The 24189-nt window shown below is 40.7% G+C and overlaps 2 protein-coding genes across 2 annotated transcripts in view; one reads left to right on the forward strand and one right to left on the reverse strand.

Moving 5' to 3' along the window:
• LOC130298153 (oocyte zinc finger protein XlCOF22-like) overlaps nt 1-2035 on the reverse strand; it is a 44598-nt gene extending 42563 nt beyond the window's left edge. Inside the window, exon 1 of the mRNA XM_056551061.1 lies at nt 1949-2035. The gene's annotated coding sequence lies outside the window, so the exon portion shown is untranslated. The remainder of the gene's footprint in view (nt 1-1948) is intronic.
• A 76-nt stretch (nt 2036-2111) lies between these two features.
• Nucleotides 2112-24189, forward strand: part of LOC130298152 (gastrula zinc finger protein XlCGF66.1-like) — a gene marked incomplete at its 3' end in the record, with an annotated part of 30426 nt that continues 8348 nt past the window's right edge. The window contains exons 1-2 of the mRNA XM_056551060.1: nt 2112-2166; nt 9220-9398. Of these exons, the coding sequence (XP_056407035.1) occupies nt 9321-9398 (78 nt within the window). The remainder of the gene's footprint in view (nt 2167-9219; nt 9399-24189) is intronic.

The raw sequence follows: 24189 nt of genomic DNA on the forward strand, positions 1-24189 counted from the left end.
CCTCCTCATGTAATCTCCTTACTACTGGGGTGACACACTGTAACAAACCTCCTCCTCATGTAATCTCCTTACTACTGGGCTGACACACTGTAACAAACCTCCTCCTCATGTAACCTCCTTACTACTGGGGTGACACACTGTAACAAACCTCCTCCTCATGTAATCTCCTTACTACTGGGGTGACACACTGTAACAAACCTCCTCCTCATGTAATCTCCTTACTACTGGGGTGACACACTGTAACAAACCTCCTCCTCATGTAATCTCCTTACTACTGGGGTGACACACTGTAACAAACCTCCTCCTCATGTAATCTCCTTACTACTGGGGTGACACACTGTAACAAACCTCCTCCTCATGTAATCTCCTTACTACTGGGGTGACACACTGTAACAAACCTCCTCATCATGTAATCTCCTTACTACTGGGGTGACACACTGTAACAAACCTCCTCCTCATGGAACCTCCTTACTACTGGGGTGACACACTGTAACAAACCTCCTCCTCATGTAATCTCCTTACTACTGGGGTGACACACTGTAACAAACCTCCTCCTCATGTAACCTCCTTACAACTGGGGTGACACACTGTAACAAACCTCCTCCTCATGTAATCTCCTTACTACTGGGGTGACACACTGTAACAAACCTCCTCCTCATGTAACCTCCTTACTACTGGGGTGACACACTGTAACAAACCTCCTCCTCATGTAATCTCCTTACTACTGGGGTGACACACTGTAACAAACCTCCTCCTCATGTAATGTCCTTACTACTGGGGTGACACACTGTAACAAACCTCCTCCTCCTCATGTAATCTCCTTACTACTGGGGTGACACACTGTAACAAACCTCCTCCTCATGTAATCTCCTTACTACTGGGGTGACACACTGTAACAAACCTCCTCCTCATGTAACCTCCTTACTACTGGGGTGACACACTGTAACAAACCTCCTCCTCATGTAATCTCCTTACTACTGGGCTGACACACTGTAACAAACCTCCTCATGTAACCTCCTTACTACTGGGGTGACACACTGTAACAAACCTCCTCCTCATGTAATCTCCTTACTACTGGGGTGACACACTGTAACAATCCTCCTCCTCATGTAATCTCCTCACTACTGGGGTGACACACTGTAACAAACCTCCTCCTCATGTAATGTCCTTACTACTGGGGTGACACACTGTAACAAACCTCCTCCTCATGTAATCTCCTTACTACTGGGGTGACACACTGTAACAAACCTCCTCCTCATGTAATCTCCTTACTACTGGGGTGACACACTGTAACAAACCTCCTCCTCATGTAACCTCCTTACTACTGGGGTGACACACTGTAACAAACCTCCTCCTCATGTAATCTCCTTACTACTGGGGTGACACACTGTAACAAACCTCCTCCTCATGTAACCTCCTTACTACTGGGGTGACACACTGTAACAAACCTCCTCCGCATGTAATCTCCTTACTACTGGGGTGACACACTGTAACAAACCTCCTCCGCATGTAATCTCCTTACTACTGGGGTGACACACTGTAACAAACCTCCTCCCCATGTAATCTCCTTACTACTGGGGTGACACACTGTAACAAACCTCCTCCTCATGTAATCTCCTTACTACTGGGGTGACACACTGTAACAAACCTCCTCCTCATGTAATCTCCTTACTACTGGGCTGACACACTGTAACAAACCTCCTCCTCATGTAACCTCCTTACTACTGGGGTGACACACTGTAACAAACCTCCTCCTCATGTAATCTCCTTACTACTGGGGTGACACACTGTAACAAACCTCCTCCTCATGTAATCTCCTTACTACTGGGGTGACACACTGTAACAAACCTCCTCCTCATGTAATCTCCTTACTACTGGGGTGACACACTGTAACAAACCTCCTCCTCATGTAATCTCCTTACTACTGGGGTGACACACTGTAACAAACCTCCTCAGTTAATATCCTCACAGCCCGACCAGGACCCACTCTGTATTTGATAGACGCTGGAGGAGCAGGACCTGTGATGATGTCACAATCATGTGACCAGTAGGCGTTTGGGCTGAACAGGATATAGCTTTGATACTTGTGAGGATGGTCATGTGATAAGAGTGGGCGGTGCTCTGCAGAGGGGGAAATAGAAGCTGAACCTTTGTGTAGGATAATTGGTGAGTGAGGTAAATATTATATGTGTGATCCCTGTATGATATATATATAATAAGTGAGGATGTGTATGTGATATATGATGTGACCCCTGTATGATATATATATAATAAGTGAGGATGTGTATGTGATATATGATGTGATCTCTGTATGATATATATATAATAAGTGAGGATGTGTATGTGATATATGATGTGACCCCTGTATGATAAATATATATAATAAGTGAGGATGTGTATGTGATATATGATGTGATCCCTGTATGATATATATATATAAGTGAGGATGTGTATGTGATATATGATGTGACCCCTGTATGATATATATATAATAAGTGAGGATGTGTATGTGATATATATGATGTGATCCCTGTATGATATATACATAATAAGTGAGGATGTGTATGTGATATATGATGTGATCCCTGTATGATATGTATATATAATAAGTGAGGATGTGTATGTGATATATGATGTGATCCCTGTATGATATATATATAATAAGTGAGGATGTGTATGTGATATATGATGTGATCCCGGTATGATATATATAATAAGTGAGGATGTGTATGTGATATATGATGTGATCCCTGTATGATATATATAATAAGTGAGGATGTGTATGTGATATATGATGTGATCCCTGTATGATATATATAATAAGTGAGGATGTGTATGTGATATATGATGTGATCCCTGTATGATATATATAATAAGTGAGGATGTGTATGTGATATATGATGTGATCCCTGTATGATATATATAATAAGTGAGGATGTGTATGTGATATATATGATGTGATCCCTGTATGATATATATATATAATAAGTGAGGATGTGTATGTGATATATGATGTGACCCCTGTATGATATATATATAATAAGTGAGGATGTGTATGTGATATATGATGTGATCCCTGTATGATATATATAATAAGTGAGGATGTGTATGTGATATATGATGTGATCCCTGTATGATATATATAATAAGTGAGGATGTGTAAGTGATATATGATGTGTTCCCTGTATGATATATATAATAAGTGAGGATGTGTATGTGATATATGATGTGACCCCTGTATGATATATATAATAAGTGAGGATGTGTATGTGACATATGATGTGATCCCTGTATGATATATATATAATAAGTGAGGATGTGTATGTGATATATGATGTGATCCCTGTATGATATATATAATAAGTGAGGATGTGTATGTGATATATATGATGTGATCCCTGTATGATATATATATAATAAGTGAGGATGTGTATGTGATATATGATGTGACCCCTGTATGATATATATATAATAAGTGAGGATGTGTATGTGATATATGATGTGATCCCTGTATGATATATATAATAAGTGAGGATGTGTATGTGATATATGATGTGATCCCTGTATGATATATATAATAAGTGAGGATGTGTATGTGATATATGATGTGATCCCTGTATGATGTATATAATAAGTGAGGATGTGTAAGTGATATATGATGTGATCCCTGTATGATATATATAATAAGTGAGGATGTGTATGTGATATATGATGTGATCCCTGTATGATATATATAATAAGTGAGGATGTGTATGTGATATATGATGTGATCCCTGTATGATATATATATATAATAAGTGAGGATGTGTATGTGATATATGATGTGATCCCTGTATGATATATATATAATAAGTGAGGATGTGTATGTGATATATGATGTGATCCCTGTATGATATATATAATAAGTGAGGATGTGTATGTGATATATGATGTGATCCCTGTATGATATATATATATAATAAGTGAGGATGTGTATGTGATATATGATGTGATCCCTGTATGATATATATATATAATAAGTGAGGATGTGTATGTGATATATGATGTGATCCCTGTATGATATATATATAATAAGTGAGGATGTGTATGTGATATATGATGTGATCCCTGTATGATATATATATATAATAAGTGAGGATGTGTATGTGATATATGATGTGATCCCTGTATGATATATATAATAAGTGAGGATGTGTATGTGATATATGATGTGATCCCTGTATGATATATATATAATAAGTGAGGATGTGTATGTGATATATGATGTGATCCCTGTATGATATATATAATAAGTGAGGATGTGTATGTGATATATGATGTGATCCCTGTATGATATATATATAAGTGAGGATGTGTATGTGATATATGATGTGATCCCTGTATGATATATATATATAATAAGTGAGGATGTGTATGTGATATATGATGTGATCCCTGTATGATATATATAATAAGTGAGGATGTGTATGTGATATATGATGTGATCCCTGTATGATATATATAATAAGTGAGGATGTGTATGTGATATATGATGTGACCCCTGTATGATATATATAATAAGTGAGGATGTGTATGTGATATATGATGTGATCCCTGTATGATATATATATAATAAGTGAGGATGTGTATGTGATATATGATGTGATCCCTGTATGATATATATAATAAGTGAGGATGTGTATGTGATATATGATGTGACCCCTGTATGATATATATATATAAGTGAGGATGTGTATGTGATATATGATGTGATCCCTGTATGATATATATAATAAGTGAGGATGTGTATGTGATATATGATGTGATCCCTGTATGATATATATATAATAAGTGAGGATGTGTATGTGATATATGATGTGATCCCTGTATGATATATATAAGTGAGGATGTGTATGTGATATATGATGTGATCCCTGTATGATATATATACTAAGTGAGGATGTGTATGTGATATATGATGTGATCCCTGTATGATATATATAATAAGTGAGGATGTGTATGTGATATATGATGTGATCCCTGTATGATATATATATATAATAAGTGAGGATGTGTATGTGATATATGATGTGATCCCTGTATGATATATATAATAAGTGAGAATGTGTATGTGATATATGATGTGATCCCTGTATGATATATATATATATATATATAATACGTGAGGATGTGTATGTGATATATGATGTGATCCCTGTATGATATATATAATAAGTGAGGATGTGTATGTGATATATGATGTGACCCCTGTATGATATATATATAATAAGTGAGGATGTGTATGTGATATATGATGTGATCCCTGTATGATATATATATAATAAGTGAGGATGTGTAAGTGATATATGATGTGATCCCTGTATGATATATATAATAAGTGAGGATGTGTATGTGATATATGATGTGATCCCTGTATGATATATATAATAAGTGAGGATGTGTATGTGATATATGATGTTACCCCTGTATGATATATATAATAAGTGAGGATGTGTATGTGATATATGATGTGATCCCTGTATGATATATATAATAAGTGAGGATGTGTATGTGACATATGATGTGATCCCTGTATGATATATATATGTATATAATAAGTGAGGATGTGTATGTGATATATGATGTGATCCCTGTATGATATATATATAATAAGTGAGGATGTGTATGTGATATATGATGTGATCCCTGTATGATATATATATAAGTGAGGATGTGTATGTGATATATGATGTGATCCCTGTATAATATATATAATAAGTGAGGATGTGTATGTGATATATGATGTGATCCCTGTATGATATATATATATATATATAATAAGTGAGGATGTGTATGTGATATATGATGTGACCCCTGTATGATATATATAATAAGTGAGGATGTGTATGTGATATATGATGTGATCCCTGTATGATATATATAATAAGTGAGGATGTGTATGTGATATATGATGTGATCCCTGTATGATATATATAATAAGTGAGGATGTGTATGTGATATATGATGTGATCCCTGTATGATATATATATAAGTGAGGATGTGTATGTGACATATGATGTGATCCCTGTATGATATATATATAATAAGTGAGGATGTGTATGTGATATATGATGTGATCCCTGTATAATATATATAATAAGTGAGGATGTGTGTGTGATATATGATGTGATCCCTGTATGATATATATATAAGTGAGGATGTGTATGTGATATATGATGTGACCCCTGTATAATATATATAATAAGTGAGGATGTGTATGTGATATATGATGTGATCCCTGTATGATATATATATATATAAGTGAGGATGTGTATGTGATATATGATGTGATCCCTGTATGATATATATATAAGTGAGGATGTGTATGTGATATATATGATGTGATCCCTGTATGATATATATAATAAGTGAGGATGTGTATGTGATATATGATGTGATCCCTGTATGATATATATATAATAAGTGAGGATGTGTATGTGATATATGATGTGATCCCTGTATGATATATATATATAATAAGTGAGGATGTGTATGTGATATATGATGTGATCCCTGTATGATATATATAATATGTGAGGATGTGTATGTGATATATGATGTGATCCCTGTATGATATATATATAATAAGTGAGGATGTGTATGTGATATATGATGTGATCCCTGTATGATATCTATAATAAGTGAGGATGTGTATGTGATATATGATGTGATCCCTGTATGATATATATATATAATAAGTGAGGATGTGTATGTGATATATGATGTGATCCCTGTATAATATATATAATAAGTGAGGATGTGTATGTGATATATGATGTGATCCCTGTATGATATATATAATAAGTGAGGATGTGTATGTGATATATGATGTGACCCCTGTATGATATATATAATAAGTGAGGATGTGTATGTGATATATGATGTGATCCCTGTATGATATATATAATAAGTGAGGATGTGTATGTGATATATGATGTGATCCCTGTATGATATATATATAAGTGAGGATGTGTATGTGATATATGATGTGACCCCTGTATGATATATATATATAATAAGTGAGGATGTGTATGTGAGATATGATGTGATCCCTGTATGATATATATATAATAAGTGAGGATGTGTATGTGATATATGATGTGATCCCTGTATAATATATATAATAAGTGAGGATGTGTATGTGATATATGATGTGATCCCTGTATGATATATATATATAAGTGAGGATGTGTATGTGATATATGATGTGATCCCTGTATGATATATATATAAGTGAGGATGTGTATGTGATATATGATGTGATCCCTGTATGATATATATATAATAAGTGAGGATGTGTATGTGATATATGATGTGATCCCTGTATGATATATATAATAATAAAGGATGTGTATGTGATATATGATGTGATCCCTGTATGATATATATAATAAGTGAGGATGTGTATGTGATATATGATGTGATCCCTGTATGATATATATATGTGTGAGGATGTGTATGTGATATATGATGTGATCCCTGTATGATATATATAAGTGAGGATGTGTATGTGATATATGATGTGATCCCTGTATGATATATATAATAAGTGAGGATGTGTATGTGATATATGATGTGATCCCTGTATGATATATATAAGTGAGGATGTGTATGTGATATATGATGTGATCCCTGTATGATATATATATATAAGTGAGGTTGTGTATGTGATATATGATGTGATCCCTGTATGATATATATATATAATAAGTGAGGATGTGTATGTGATATATGATGTGATCCCTGTATGATATATATATATAATAAGTGAGGATGTGTATGTGATATATGATGTGATCCCTGTATGATATATATAATAAGTGAGGATGTGTATGTGATATATGATGTGATCCCTGTATGATATATATAATAAGTGAGGATGTGTATGTGATATATGATGTGATCCCTGTATGATATATATATATATAATAAGTGAGGATGTGTATGTGATATATGATGTGATCCCTGTATGATATATATATGTGTGAGGATGTGTATGTGATATATGATGTGATCCCTGTATGATATATATAAGTGAGGATGTGTATGTGATATATGATGTGATCCCTGTATGATATATATAATAAGTGAGGATGTGTATGTGATATATGATGTGATCCCTGTATGATATATATAAGTGAGGATGTGTATGTGATATATGATGTGATCCCTGTATGATATATATATATAAGTGAGGATGTGTATGTGATATATGATGTGATCCCTGTATGATATATATATAATAAGTGAGGATGTGTATGTGATATATGATGTGATCCCTGTATGATATATATATAATAAGTGAGGATGTGTATGTGATATATGATGTGATCCCTGTATGATATATATAATAAGTGAGGATGTGTATGTGATATATGATGTGATCCCTGTATGATATATATATAATAAGTGAGGATGTGTATGTGATATATGATGTGACCCCTGTATGATATATATAATAAGTGAGGATGTGTATGTGATATATGATGTGATCCCTGTATGATATATATATAATAAGTGAGGATGTGTATGTGATATATGATGTGACCCCTGTATGATATATATAATAAGTGAGGATGTGTATGTGATATATGATGTGATCCCTGTATGATATATATATAATAAGTGAGGATATGTATGTGATATATGATGTGATCCCTGTATGATATATATATAATAAGTGAGGATGTTATCTGCTTGTTAAAAATCTCAGAGCAGCAATTTGCCACCTCTGTAAAGGTGCCGCCTGGGTCCAGTGGGACCCATTGAAGGGACGGCCCTGTCCTCCTCTCCTCCAGCTGATCCAGTTGTCTCCTCTTCCCCTCCAGCTGATCCAGTTGTCTCCTCTTCCCCTCCAGCTGATCCAGTTGTCTCCTCTTCCCCTCCAGCTGATCCCGTTGTCTCCTCTTCCCCTCCAGCTGATCCCGTTGTCTCCTCTTCCCCTCCAGCTGATCCCGTTGTCTCCTCCAGCTGATCCCGTTGTCTCCTCTTCTCCTCCAGCTGAGCCCGTTGTCTCCTCTTCTCCTCCAGCTGATCCCGTTGTCTCCTCTTCTCCTCCAGCTGATCCCGTTGTCTCCTCTTCTCCTCCAGCTGATCCCGTTGTCTCCTCTTCTCCTCCAGCTGATTCCGTTGTCTCCTCTTCTCCTCCAGCTGATCCCGTTGTCTCCTCTTCCTCTCCAGCTGATCCAGTTGTCTCCTCTTCCTCTCCAGCTGATCCAGTTGTCTCCTCTTCCTCTCCAGCTGATCCAGTTGTCTCCTTTTCCCCTGAATGATCCCCAAGGATGGAGAAGGACAGGAATGAGATGACTAAGAGAATATTACACTTCACCTTGGAGATCCTCCACTTGCTGACCGGAGAGGTGAGGTGCCCCATCTACATTTCCACCATTGTTGTCCCCATCTACATTTCCTCCATTGTTGTCCCCATCTACATTTCCACCATTGTTGTCCCCAACTACATTTCCTCCATTGTTGTCCCCATCTACATTTCCACCCTTGTTGTCCCCATCTACATTTCCACCCTTGTTGTCCCACCATCTACATTTCCACCATTGTTGTCCCACCATCTACATTTCCACCATTGTTGTCCCCATCTACATTTCCACCATTGTTGTCTCCATCTACATTTCCACCATTGTTGTCTCCATCTACATTTCCACCATTGTTGTCCCCCATCTACATTTCCACCATTGTTGTCCCCCATCTACATTTCCACCATTGTTGTCCCCCATCTACATTTCCACCATTGTTTTCCCCCATCTACATTTCCACCATTGTTGTCCCCCATGTACATTTCCACCATTGTTGTCCCCCCATCTACATTTCCACCATTGTTGGTCCCCCCATCTACATTTCCACCATTGTTGTCCCCCATCTACATTTCCACCATTGTTGTCCCCCCATCTACATTTCCACCATTGTTGTCCCCCATCTACATTTCCACCATTGTTGTCCCCCATCTACATTTCCACCATTGTTGTCCCCCCCATCTACATTTCCACCATTGTTGTCCCCATCTACATTTCCACCATTGTTGTCCCCATCTACATTTCCACCATTGTTGTCCCCAACTACATTTCCTCCATTGTTGTCCCCATCTACATTTCCACCCTTGTTGTCCCCATCTACATTTCCACCCTTGTTGTCCCCATCTACATTTCCACCATTATTGTCCCCCCATCTACATTTCCACCATTGTTGTCTCCATCTACATTTCCACCATTGTTGTCTCCATCTACATTTCCACCATTGTTGTCACCATCTACATTTCCACCATTGTTGTCCCCCATCTACATTTCCACCATTGTTGTCCCCCATCTACATTTCCACCATTGTTGTCCCCCATCTACATTTCCACCATTGTTGTCCCCCATCCACATTTCCACCATTGTTGTCCCCCATCTACATTTCCACCATTGTTGTCCCCCATCTACATTTCCACCATTGTTGTCCCCCCATCTATATTTCCACCATTGTTGTCCCCCCATCTATATTTCCACCATTGTTGTCCCCCATCTACATTTCCACCATTGTTGTCCTGAAAACTAAATGTATGAAAAGTCTCGGCCATATACCTGCCCACTTAATACATGTTACCTCTCGTCAATTAATGAAGAAGATATTAGGTTGTCCCTACCAAGGACTGAGGTGCCTTATAAACTATAACTTTTAATTATATCACTTAAAATATTAATCCAACAATTATAGGAAACCAAAAAATTGTTAAAAAACAATCGTGCATAAAGCACGTAAGCTGCGGCATAGATAGGGGCTATAAGTCCACTATGACGGAAGTTACATAGATGTATGACAGTAGTTGTTATCAACACATCCCCAATCTGTGATTGTATGCTCCTCGATACCAATTATTATCACAGCGTAAATAAAAAAATTCCCTTTATCCCAACGCGTTTCTATGTAGGGGTATGGTATAAAGAATGACCCCTTACGCTTCTTCAGGGGATTTAGGTATACAATAGACAAATGCTCTATCCGTGACTTGCAGGATTTCGGGGAGAATAAGGTATATTCTGTTCTGACTAGACAAACACAGAGAGATACTGAAACTGATATCTCCACATCTGACGCATCAGAAACTGAAAGAAATACAGGGCGCTTTGATAGGGGACGCACGACACAGCGAGGCCGTCGACCCAGGGGCTCCTATAGACCTAGGAATAATACATACTACAGAACACCACCCCCACAGGACTATCATACTCAGACACAACAGACACGGGGAGGAGGGAGGAATTCGGGGATCCCACCTCAGAACACAACATCAGGACAATCTTTTCCAACATCTGGACAGTCTTATGCATCTCAACCCTCCTCTGTGGGTTTTTTAGAGGGTCCCAGGGATTCTTACCAACTGCGGGAACGATCATATCGAGGGAGATACCCGGCCTAGATCCTGACTATGCCTCCCAGGTCATTAATCTGTCTACTCCTACTCTTACGACACATGAAAAGAATGTTCTCTGTAAAGGACTGTCATTTGTCCCTACTACTAACTTTGACCCATTTTTATGGATAAAGGACATAAATCTATATGCCAGAGAACAAGGCTTGACAGTTGATGACCTTGGGGTAACCCGAGACCTAGTAGAACTCTTAACCGATAATGAGAGGATCCCGGGTCAAGGCCCTTATACAGACTGCAAATTAAAGAGTCGGTCATCGCCCCCCCCCCCTTAATGATCTGTCCTGCATCGATGTCTTTACGGATTTGGTCACGAGAGATTTAAGATCCATTCCCAGGCTATCCATCCAATCTCGCCATAACCTCTTATTTAATGAGAGGAGAGCTTTGGATGCCCTGGGAATGGATACAAATCTTATAATTAAACCCTATGACAAAGGGGGGAACATTGTGCTCCCTGATGTGAATAAATATGAAGAAATGTGCAATCGTCTACTGAACGACTTCCAGACATATGAGGTTCTCTCTAACAATCCCACCCGTCAATACTGTGATGAGTTAAAACTCATCTTGGATATTGCCAGAAATAATGACGTGATCTCTCAAGAGGAATATGAGTTTATGCTGCCCAAGACCCCCATTATCCCTACCTTTTACGCCCTCCCAAAGATACATAAAGGGGTGACCCCCCTTAAGGGTAGGCCTATAGTGGTGGGAATTGGGGGTCTTGGGCAGAACGCAGGGATATATCTTGATAAGGTGCTAAGACAGTTTGTGACTTCCTTTCCATCCTACACTCGAGATACGTTAGACCTGTTGTGTAAACTTGAAGACCGCACTGTGGATGAGGGGGTTTTATTAGCCTCGATTGATGTTGAGGCTTTATATTCCTCGATTCCACACATGGTGGGGCTCCAAGCGGTCTCCCATTTTCTCTCCTCCCGTGGCCTTCAACATCAGGCACATAATCAATTTGTCCTGGATCTACTCTTTTATACGCTCACCCACAATTATTTTCTATTTAAGTGGCGGTACTTCGACCAGCTTAGGGGTACTGTGATGGGGAGTCCCTGTGCCCCATCGTACGCAAATTTCACGCAAGGCTGGTGGGAGGAAACCATAGCGTTTGTGGGTGAGCAAGAGGAGGAGGCTATTTTTTGGTCCAGGTATATAGACGATATCTTCGTACTATGGTCAGACAGCAGAGAGAACTTTGAAAAAGTTGTAAGCCATCTTAATAATAACCAGATTGGTCTTACTTTTACCTTTTGAGATCCAGGAACAAAAACTTGCCTTTTTGGATGTCTCGGTGAGTAAGAACATACAGGGTAGCCTAGACACCACGGTCTATAGAAAGTCTACAGCCACGAACAGCCTCCTGAGATGGGAGCTGCCACCCGGTGCCCCTCAAAAGGGGAATACCGCGGGGGCAGTATCTCCATCTCAGGAGGAACTGTTGAGATCGGGATGAATTCATACAACAGGCTAAAGATCTAAGAAAGCGATTCCTTCAGCGTGGCTACCCGGACTATATCCTACGGAGGGCCTACCAATTAGCCCTGTCCCAGGATAGAACATCTCTACTGTCACCAAAACCAAGGCGGGAGGAGGATAAATATACAAGAATCATAGGGACATTTGACAACATGTCCCAGGAGGTGAAAACTATAATATGTCGTCACTGGGACATTTTGAGAATGGACCCGGATTTGAGGGAAGTGGTAGGACCGAGACCATTGATTACTTATCGTAAGGGACTGAGTGTAAATGACAAACTAGTCCACAGCCACTTTCAAAATACAACTTCACAAACATGGCTGGGGGTGGGAAACATGAAGGGCTGCTTTCAATGTGGCCACTGCCGCGCGTGTCCTCATATACTCAAAACTAAACTTTTTGAAGATACGGTATCAGGCACCAACATCCCTATTAAACACTTTGTTATCTGTAGTTCTAGAGGGGTCATCTACCTAGCTGTGTGGAAAGAAATATGTTGGAAAAACAATACGAGAATTTAATCGAAGAGTGCTGGAGCATGTTGGAGACGTCCGAAATGCTAGAAATACTCCAGTTGCTGTACATATAAACACCATGCACAATAGTGATATATCACAAATCAAATTTATCGGCATTGATCATGTTCAACCACCACAAAGGGGCGGAGACTGGGATAGATCCGTTCTGCAACGAGAATGCAGATGGATCTATAGACTGCAAACTATGGCCCCAAACGGCCTTAATGAACAACTATCGTTCACTTGCTTTATATAAATATTTTGGAAGAGGCTCACGGGTATATTCAACCCCAGGGTGGCGGATTGAGGTAGTTAGGGGAGATCCCAGTGGATCTTTTGTTCTAGGCGCCACCCCATTAACCAGGGTGAACTAGGGCATTAATAGGAGGTTCCTGCCATTCAGTACCGCCCTTGTTAGGGCGTCCATGCCGCTTAGGTTGAGGTGACATGCTCTAGGACCTAATAGGGCCAGAACAGGTATCCCTAGGTCCATATAAATTCCCCCCTCCTCTCATGTCTCCCTTTAGGGTCATCCAGCTTCCTAAACAATATGCCCGTGGATGCCTTCCTCTTCTTTATACTAAATAGTTATTTTTATATTTTTTATTTATGCCTATCGTCCCTCCCTCCCTAAGACTAACATTAATCAGTTATCCCCCACTATTTCTATTTTTGTCCATTAGAGACATTGTCTGCCTTAAAGGAGAAGGCTCCTTATCTCAGTCTCCGCCCCCTCTCTATTCTGGTATAGGTCATTAAGCATTGATTATTAATTGGGGCAGCGTTATCATATTCTCCAGCACTGATTATTATTATTTTTTCAACATATCCTTGTATTATGCAGAATATGGACACCATTTATTTTTGCTGTTATTTATCAGGGTTTATTTTTCTCCGAGCAGCGGGGATAAGAATTACGTATGTCCTGATTGTTGTCAGCCATATCCTGATTCTCAGTGGGCTAATATGTAATGACAAATCTATGAATGATAAAAGAAGTGGTTGTAGTACAGCACGGACTCACTGACAGCAGCGGCTGAATTACATGAGACGGCTTTAATACTGAATACACATCTCAGACTCACTGACAGCTGCGGCTGAATTACATGAGACGGCTTTAATACTGAATACACATCTCAGACTCACTGACAGCCGCGGCTGAATTACATGAGACGGCTTTAATACTGAATACACATCTCAGACTCACTGACAGCTGCGGCTGAATTACATGAGACGGCTTTAATACTGAATACATAGCTCAGACTCACTGACAGCTGCGGCTGATCTACATGAGACGGCTTTAATACTGAATACATATCTCAGACTCACTGACAGCTGCGGCTGAATTACATGAGACGGCTTTAATACTGAATACACATCTCAGACTCACTGACGCTGCAGCTGAATTACATGAGACGGCTTTAATACTGAATACATATCTCAGACTCACTGACAGCAGCGGCTGAATTACATGAGACGGCTTTAATACTGAATACACATCTCAGACTCACTGACAGCTGCGGCTGAATTACATGAGACGGCTTTAATACTGAATACATAGCTCAGACTCACTGACAGCTGCGGCTGATCTACATGAGACGGCTTTAATACTGAATACATATCTCAGACTCACTGACAGCTGCGGCTGAATTACATGAGACGGCTTTAATACTGAATACACATCTCAGACTCACTGACGCTGCAGCTGAATTACATGAGACGGCTTTAATACTGAATACATATCTCAGACTCACTGACAGCTGCGGCTTATCTACATGAGACGACTTTAATACTGAATACACATCTCAGACTCACTGACAGCTGCGGCTGAATTACATGAGACAGCTTTAATACTGAATACACATCTCAGACTCACTTACAGCAGCGGCTGAATTACATGAGACGGCTTTAATACTGAATACACATCTCAGACTCACTGACAGCTGCGGCTGATCTACATGAGACGGCTTTAATATTGAATACACATCTCAGACTCACTGACAGCTGCGGCTGATCTACATGAGACGACTTTAATACTGAATACATATCTCAGACTCACTGACAGCTGCGGCTGAATTACATGAGACGACTTTAATACTGAATACACATCTCAGACTCACTGACAGCTGCGGCTGAATTACATGAGACGGCTTTAATACTGAATACACATCTCAGACTCACTGACGCTGCAGCTGAATTACATGAGACGGCTTTAATACTGAATACATATCTCAGACTCACTGACAGCTGCGGCTGATCTACATGAGACGGCTTTAATACTGAATACACATCTCAATCTCACTGACAGCTGCGGCTGATCTACATGAGACGGCTTTAATACTGAATACACATCTCAGACTCACTGACAGCTGCGGCTGAATTACATGAGACTGCTTTAATACTAAATGCACATCTCAGACTCACTGACAGCTGCGGCTGAATTACATGAGACGGCTTTAATACTGAATACACATCTCAGTCTCACTGACAGCTGCGGCTGAATTACATGAGACGGCTTTAATACTGAATACACATCTCAGACTCACTTACAGCAGCGGCTGAATTACATGAGACGGCTTTAATACTGAATACACATCTCAGACTCACTTACAGCAGCGGCTGAATTACTTGAGACGGCTTTAATACTGAATACACATCTCAGACTCTCTGACAGCTGCGGCTGAATTACATGAGACGGCTTTAATACTGAATACACATCTCAGACTCACTTACAGCAGCGGCTGAATTACATGAGACGGCTTTAATACTGAATACACATCTCAGACTCACTGACAGCTGCGGCTGATCTACATAAGACGGCTTTAATATTGAATACACATCTCAGACTCACTGACAGCTGCGGCTGATCTACATGAGACGGCTTTAATACTGAATACACATCTCAGACTCACTGACAGCTGCGGCTGATCTACATGAGACGGCTTTAATACTGAATACATAGCTCAGACTCACTGACAGCTGCGGCTGAATTACATGAGACGACTTTAATACTGAATACACATCTCAGACTCACTGACAGCTGCGGCTGAATTACATGAGACGGCTTTAATACTGAATACACATCTCAGACTCACTGACAGCTGCGGCTGAATTACATGAGACGGCTTTAATACTGAATACACATCTCAGACTCACTGACAGCTGCGGCTGAATTACATGAGACGGCTTTAATACTAAATGCACATCTCAGACTCACTGACAGCTGCGGCTGAATTACATGAGACGGCTTTAATACTGAATACACATCTCAGACTCACTGACAGCTGCGGCTGATCTACATGAGACGGCTTTAATACTGAATACATAGCTCAGACTCACTGACAGCTGCGGCTGAATTACATGAGACGACTTTAATACTGAATACATATCTCAGACTCACTGACAGCTGCGGCTGAATTACATGAGACGACTTTAATACTGAATACACATCTCAGACTCACTGACAGCTGCGGCTGAATTACATGAGACGGCTTTAATACTAAATGCACATCTCAGACTCACTGACAGCTGCGGCTGAATTACATGAGACGGCTTTAATACTGAATACACATCTCAGACTCACTGACGCTGCAGCTGAATTACATGAGACGGCTTTAATACTGAATACATATCTCAGACTCACTGACAGCTGCGGCTGATCTACATGAGACGGCTTTAATACTGAATACACATCTCAATCTCACTGACAGCTGCGGCTGATCTACATGAGACGGCTTTAATACTGAATACACATCTCAGTCTCACTGACAGCAGCGGCTGAATTACATGAGACGGCTTTAATACTGAATACACATCTCAGACTCACTGACACTGCAGCTGAATTACATGAGACGGCTTTAATACTGAATACATATCTCAGACTCACTGACAGCTGCGGCTGAATTACATGAGACAGCTTTAATACTGAATACACATCTCAGACTCACTGACAGCTGCGGCTGATCTACATGAGACGGCTTTAATACTGAATACACATCTCAGACTCACTGACGCTGCAGCTGAATTACATGAGACGGCTTTAATACTGAATACACATCTCAGACTCACTGACAGCTGCGGCTGAATTACATGAGACGGCTTTAATACTGAATACACATCTCAGTCTCACTGACAGCTGCGGCTGATCTACATGAGACGGCTTTAATACTGAATACACATCTCAGACTCACTGACAGCTGCGGCTGAATTACATGAGACGGCTTTAATACTGAATACACATCTCAGACTCACTGACAGCTGCGGCTGAATTACATGAGACGGCTTTAATACTGAATACACATCTCAGACTCACTTACAGCAGCGGCTGAATTACATGAGACGGCTTTAATACTGAATACACATCTCAGACTCACTGACAGCTGCGGCTGATCTACATGAGACGGCTTTAATATTGAATACACATCTCAGACTCACTGACAGCTGCGGCTGATCTACATGAGACGGCTTTAATACTGAATACACATCTCAGACTCACTGACAGCTGCGGCTGATCTACATGAGATGGCTTTAATACTGAATACATAGCTCAGACTCACTGACAGCTGCGGCTGAATTACATGAGACGACTTTAATACTGAATACATATCTCAGACTCACTGACAGCTGCGGCTGAATTACATGAGACGACTTTAATACTGAATACACATCTCAGACTCACTGACAGCTGCGGCTGAATTACATGAGACGGCTTTAATACTGAATACACATCTCAGACTCACTGACAGCTGCGGCTGAATTACATGAGACGGCTTTAATACTGAATACACATCTCAGACTCACTGACAGCTGCGGCTGAATTACATGAGACGGCTTTAATTCTAAATGCACATCTCAGACTCACTGACAGCTGCGGCTGAATTACATGAGACGGCTTTAATACTGAATACATAGCTCAGACTCACTGACAGCTGCGGCTGAATTACATGAGACGACTTTAATACTGAATACACATCTCAGACTCACTGACAGCTGCGGCTGAATTACATGAGACGGCTTTAATACTAAATGCACATCTCAGACTCACTGACAGCTGCGGCTGAATTACATGAGACGGCTTTAATACTGAATACACATCTCAGACTCACTGACAGCTGCGGCTGATCTACATGAGACGGCTTTAATACTGAATGCATAGCTCAATCTCACTGACAGCTGCGGCTGATCTACATGAGACTGCTTTAATACTGAATACACATCTCAGTCTCACTGACAGCAGCGGCTGAATTACATGAGACGGCTTTAATACTGAATACACATCTCAGACTCACTGACAGCTGCGGCTGAATTACATGAGACGGCTTTAATACTAAATGCACATCTCAGACTCACTGACAGCTGCGGCTGAATTACATGAGACGGCTTTAATACTGAATACACATCTCAGACTCACTGACGCTGCAGCTGAATTACATGAGACGGCTTTAATACTGAATACATATCTCAGACTCACTGACAGCTGCGGCTGAATTACATGAGACAGCTTTAATACTGAATACACATCTCAGACTCACTGACAGCTGCGGCTGATCTACATGAGACGGCTTTAATACTGAATACACATCTCAGACTCACTGACGCTGCAGCTGAATTACATGAGACGGCTTTAATACTGAATACACATCTCAGTCTCACTGACAGCTGCGGCTGATCTACATGAGACGGCTTTAATACTGAATACACATCTCAGACTCACTGACAGCTGCGGCTGAATTACATGAGACGGCTTTAATACTGAATACACATCTCAGACTCACTGACAGCTGCGGCTGAATTACATGAGACGGCTTTAATACTGAATACATAGCTCAGACTCACTGACAGCTGCGGCTGATCTACATGGGACAGCTTTAATACTAAATGCACATCTCAGACTCACTGACAGCTGCGGCTGATCTATATGAGACGGCTTTAATACTGAATACACATCTCAGACTCACTGACAGCTGCAGCTGAATTACATGAGACGGCTTTAATACTGAATACACATCTCAGACTCACTGACAGCTGCGGCTGAATTACATGAGACGGCTTTAATACTGAATACACATCTCAGACTCACTGACAGCTGCGACTGATCTACATGAGACGGCTTTAATACTGAATACACATCTCAGACTCACTGACAGCTGCGGCTGATCTACATGAGACGGCTTTAATACTGAATACACATCTCAGACTCACTGACGCTGCAGCTGAATTACATGAGACGGCTTTAATACTGAATACACATCTCAGTCTCACTGACAGCTGCGGCTGATCTACATGAGACGGCTTTAATACTGAATACACATCTCAGACTCACTGACAGCTGCGGCTGAATTACATGAGACTGCTTTAATACTGAATACACATCTCAGACTCACTGACAGCTGCGGCTGATCTACATGAGACGGCTTTAATATTGAATACACATCTCAGACTCACTGACAGCTGCGGCTGAATTACATGAGACGGCTTTAATACTGAATACACATCTCAGACTCACTGACAGCTGCGGCTGAATTACATGAGACGGCTTTAATACTGAATACACATCTCAGACTCACTGACAGCTGCGGCTGAATTACATGAGACGGCTTTAATACTAAATGCACATCTCAGACTCACTGACAGCTGCGGCTGAATTACATGAGACGGCTTTAATACTGAATACATAGCTCAGACTCACTGACAGCTGCGGCTGAATTACATGAGACGACTTTAATACTGAATACACATCTCAGACTCACTGACAGCTGCGGCTGAATTACATGAGACGGCTTTAATACTAAATGCACATCTCAGACTCACTGACAGCTGCGGCTGAATTACATGAGACGGCTTTAATACTGAATACACATCTCAGACTCACTGACAGCTGCGGCTGAATTACATGAGACGGCTTTAATACTGAATACACATCTCAGACTCACTGACGCTGCAGCTGAATTACATGAGACGGCTTTAATACTGAATACACATCTCAGTCTCACTGACAGCTGCGGCTGATCTACATGAGACGGCTTTAATACTGAATACACATCTCAGACTCACTGACAGCTGCGGCTGAATTACATGAGACTGCTTTAATACTGAATACACATCTCAGACTCACTGACAGCTGCGGCTGATCTACATGAGACGGCTTTAATATTGAATACACATCTCAGACTCACTGACAGCTGCGGCTGAATTACATGAGACGGCTTTAATACTGAATACACATCTCAGACTCACTGACAGCTGCGGCTGAATTACATGAGACGGCTTTAATACTGAATACACATCTCAGACTCACTGACAGCTGCGGCTGAATTACATGAGACGGCTTTAATACTAAATGCACATCTCAGACTCACTGACAGCTGCGGCTGAATTACATGAGACGGCTTTAATACTGAATACATAGCTCAGACTCACTGACAGCTGCGGCTGAATTACATGAGACGACTTTAATACTGAATACACATCTCAGACTCACTGACAGCTGCGGCTGAATTACATGAGACGGCTTTAATACTAAATGCACATCTCAGACTCACTGACAGCTGCGGCTGAATTACATGAGACGGCTTTAATACTGAATACACATCTCAGACTCACTGACAGCTGCGGCTGATCTACATGAGACGGCTTTAATACTGAATACATAGCTCAGACTCACTGACAGCTGCGGCTGAATTACATGAGACGACTTTAATACTGAATACATATCTCAGACTCACTGACAGCTGCGGCTGAATTACATGAGACGACTTTAATACTGAATACACATCTCAGACTCACTGACAGCTGCGGCTGAATTACATGAGACGGCTTTAATACTAAATGCACATCTCAGACTCACTGACAGCTGCGGCTGAATTACATGAGACGGCTTTAATACTGAATACATATCTCAGACTCACTGACAGCTGCGGCTGATCTACATGAGACGACTTTAATACTGAATACATATCTCAGACTCACTGACAGCTGCGGCTGAATTACATGAGACGGCTTTAATACTGAATACACATCTCAGACTCACTGACGCTGCAGCTGAATTACATGAGACGACTTTAATATTGAATACACATCTCAGACTCACTGACAGCTGCGGCTGATCTACATGAGACGGCTTTAATACTGAATACACATCTCAGACTCACTGACAGCTGCGGCTGAATTACATGAGACGGCTTTAATACACATCTCAGACTCACTGACGCTGCAGCTGAATTACATGAGACGGCTTTAATACTGAATACATATCTCAGACTCACTGACAGCTGCGGCTGAATTACATGAGACGGCTTTAAGACTGAATACACATCTCAGACTCACTGACAGCTGCGGCTGAATTACATGAGACGGCTTTAAGACTGAATACACATCTCAGACTCACTGACAGCCGCGGCTGAATTACATGAGACGGCTTTAATACTGAATACACATCTCAGACTCACTGACAGCTGCGGCTGATCTACATGAGACGGCTTTAATACTGAATACACATCTCAGACTCACTGACAGCTGCGGCTGATCTACATGAGACGACTTTAATACTGAATACACATCTCAGACTCACTGACAGCAGCGGCTGAATTACATGAGACGGCTTTAATACTGAATACACATCTCAGACTCACTGACAGCTGCGGCTGAATTACATGAGACGGCTTTAATACTAAATACACATCTCAGACTCACTTACAGCAGCGGCTGATCTACATGAGACGGCTTTAATACTGAATACACATCTCAGACTCACTGACAGCTGCGGCTGAATTACATGAGACGGCTTTAATACTGAATACACTTCTCAGACTCACTGACGCTGCAGCTGAATTACATGAGATGACTTTAATACTGAATACACATCTCAGACTCACTGACGCTGCAGCTGAATTACATGAGACGGCTTTAATACTGAATACACATCTCAGACTCACTGACAGCTGCGACTGATCTACATGAGATGGCTTTAATACTGAATACACATCTCAGACTCACTGACGCTGCGGATGAATTACATGAGACGGCTTTAATACTGAATACACATCTCAGACTCACTGACAGCTGCGGCTGAATTACATGAGACGGCTTTAATACTGAATACACATCTCAGACTCGCTGACCGCTGCGGCTGAATTACATGAGACGGCTTTAATACACATCTCAGACTCACTGACGCTGCAGCTGAATTACATGAGACGGCTTTAATACTGAATACATATCTCAGACTCACTGACGCTGCGGCTGAATTACATGAGACGGCTTTAATACTGAATACATATCTCAGGCTCACTGACAACTGCGGCTTATCTACATGAGACGGCTTTAATACTGAATACATATCTCAGACTCACTGACAGCTGCGGCTGAATTACATGAGACGGCTTTAATACTGAATACATATCTCAGACTCACTGACGCTGCGGCTGAATTACATGAGACGGCTTTAATACTGAATACATATCTCAGGCTCACTGACAGCTGCGGCTGATCTACATGAGACGGCTTTAATACTGAATACACATCTCAGACTCACTGCCAGCTGCGGCTGATCTACATGAGACAGCTTTAATACTGAATACATATCTCAGGCTCACTGACAGCTGCGGCTGATCTACATGAGACGGCTGTAATACTGAATACACATCTCAGACTCACTGACAGCTGCGGCTGAATCACATGAGACGGCTTTAATACTGAATACACATCTCAGACTCACTCAATGAGACCCGGTTCTATATAGAACTGTTTAATGAGTCAAATTCTACTAGGTAATACCTGTCCCAATATCTAGCCTTAAATCAGTGATTGATTCTACATTTTGCTATACGCATGCCGGTATCGCATCCGACGTGTGAATGATGTCAAGCCTGGCCTATCCTGTTCCTGGGAATCTGTGACTTGAGTGGAGACCACGCCTCCGTATGCAGCGTCATGGGGATGGGCCTCCGATGACGTAAATAGGATGCGCCCCGTCAGCATGGAGACGCCGGCGTGTTTACCTGACACTCGGCTACCCCGGACACCGTTCCGGCACTTGCTGCCATTGCAGCGTTCTAAGTAAGTAAACTAAAATAACTTACTAATGCTTGGTTTTTGGTTTTTTTTTTTTTTTACTATGCGGCTATATTGTCTATATGATCTATTAACTCTGTGAAAACGAGGTATTAAGTTGGGCATATTGTTGTTTGCAGTACCCGGCGCTCTCTTATCTCGTACGATCCAGCGGACAGTGAGTAACTATTTGTTAATATGTGTTGAACAACCGTTGGGGTAAGTTATTCACTGGTTGCTAAGGGAGACGCCTATGATTTTTTTGTCATTTCAGGGTTGATCTAAGACTATGAGAAATGTCTCCACTGATCCCTGGACACAATTGTTTAAACGGAGAGCCGGGTGTAGATTGATGCTGTCAGTCTTTGATGTTTGACTTCTAACTAGGTGTCACTGCTGGTAACAAGCCCCCCTATAAAAAAGAGGGTACAGTGACATCAATTAGTGTGATATATGACTCCAGAGCATTTGTCTATTGTATACCTAAATCCCCTGAAGAAGTGTAAGGGGTAATTCTTTATACCATACCCCTAGATAGAAACGCGTTGGGATAAAGGGAATTTTTTATTTACGCTGTGATAATAATTGGTATTGAGGAGCATACAATCACAGATTGGTGATGTGTTGATAACAAATACTGTCATACATCTATGTAACTTGTGT

The sequence above is a fragment of the Hyla sarda genome (assembly GCF_029499605.1).
Source record: "Hyla sarda isolate aHylSar1 chromosome 1 unlocalized genomic scaffold, aHylSar1.hap1 SUPER_1_unloc_26, whole genome shotgun sequence".
NCBI lineage: Eukaryota > Metazoa > Chordata > Amphibia > Anura > Hylidae > Hyla > Hyla sarda.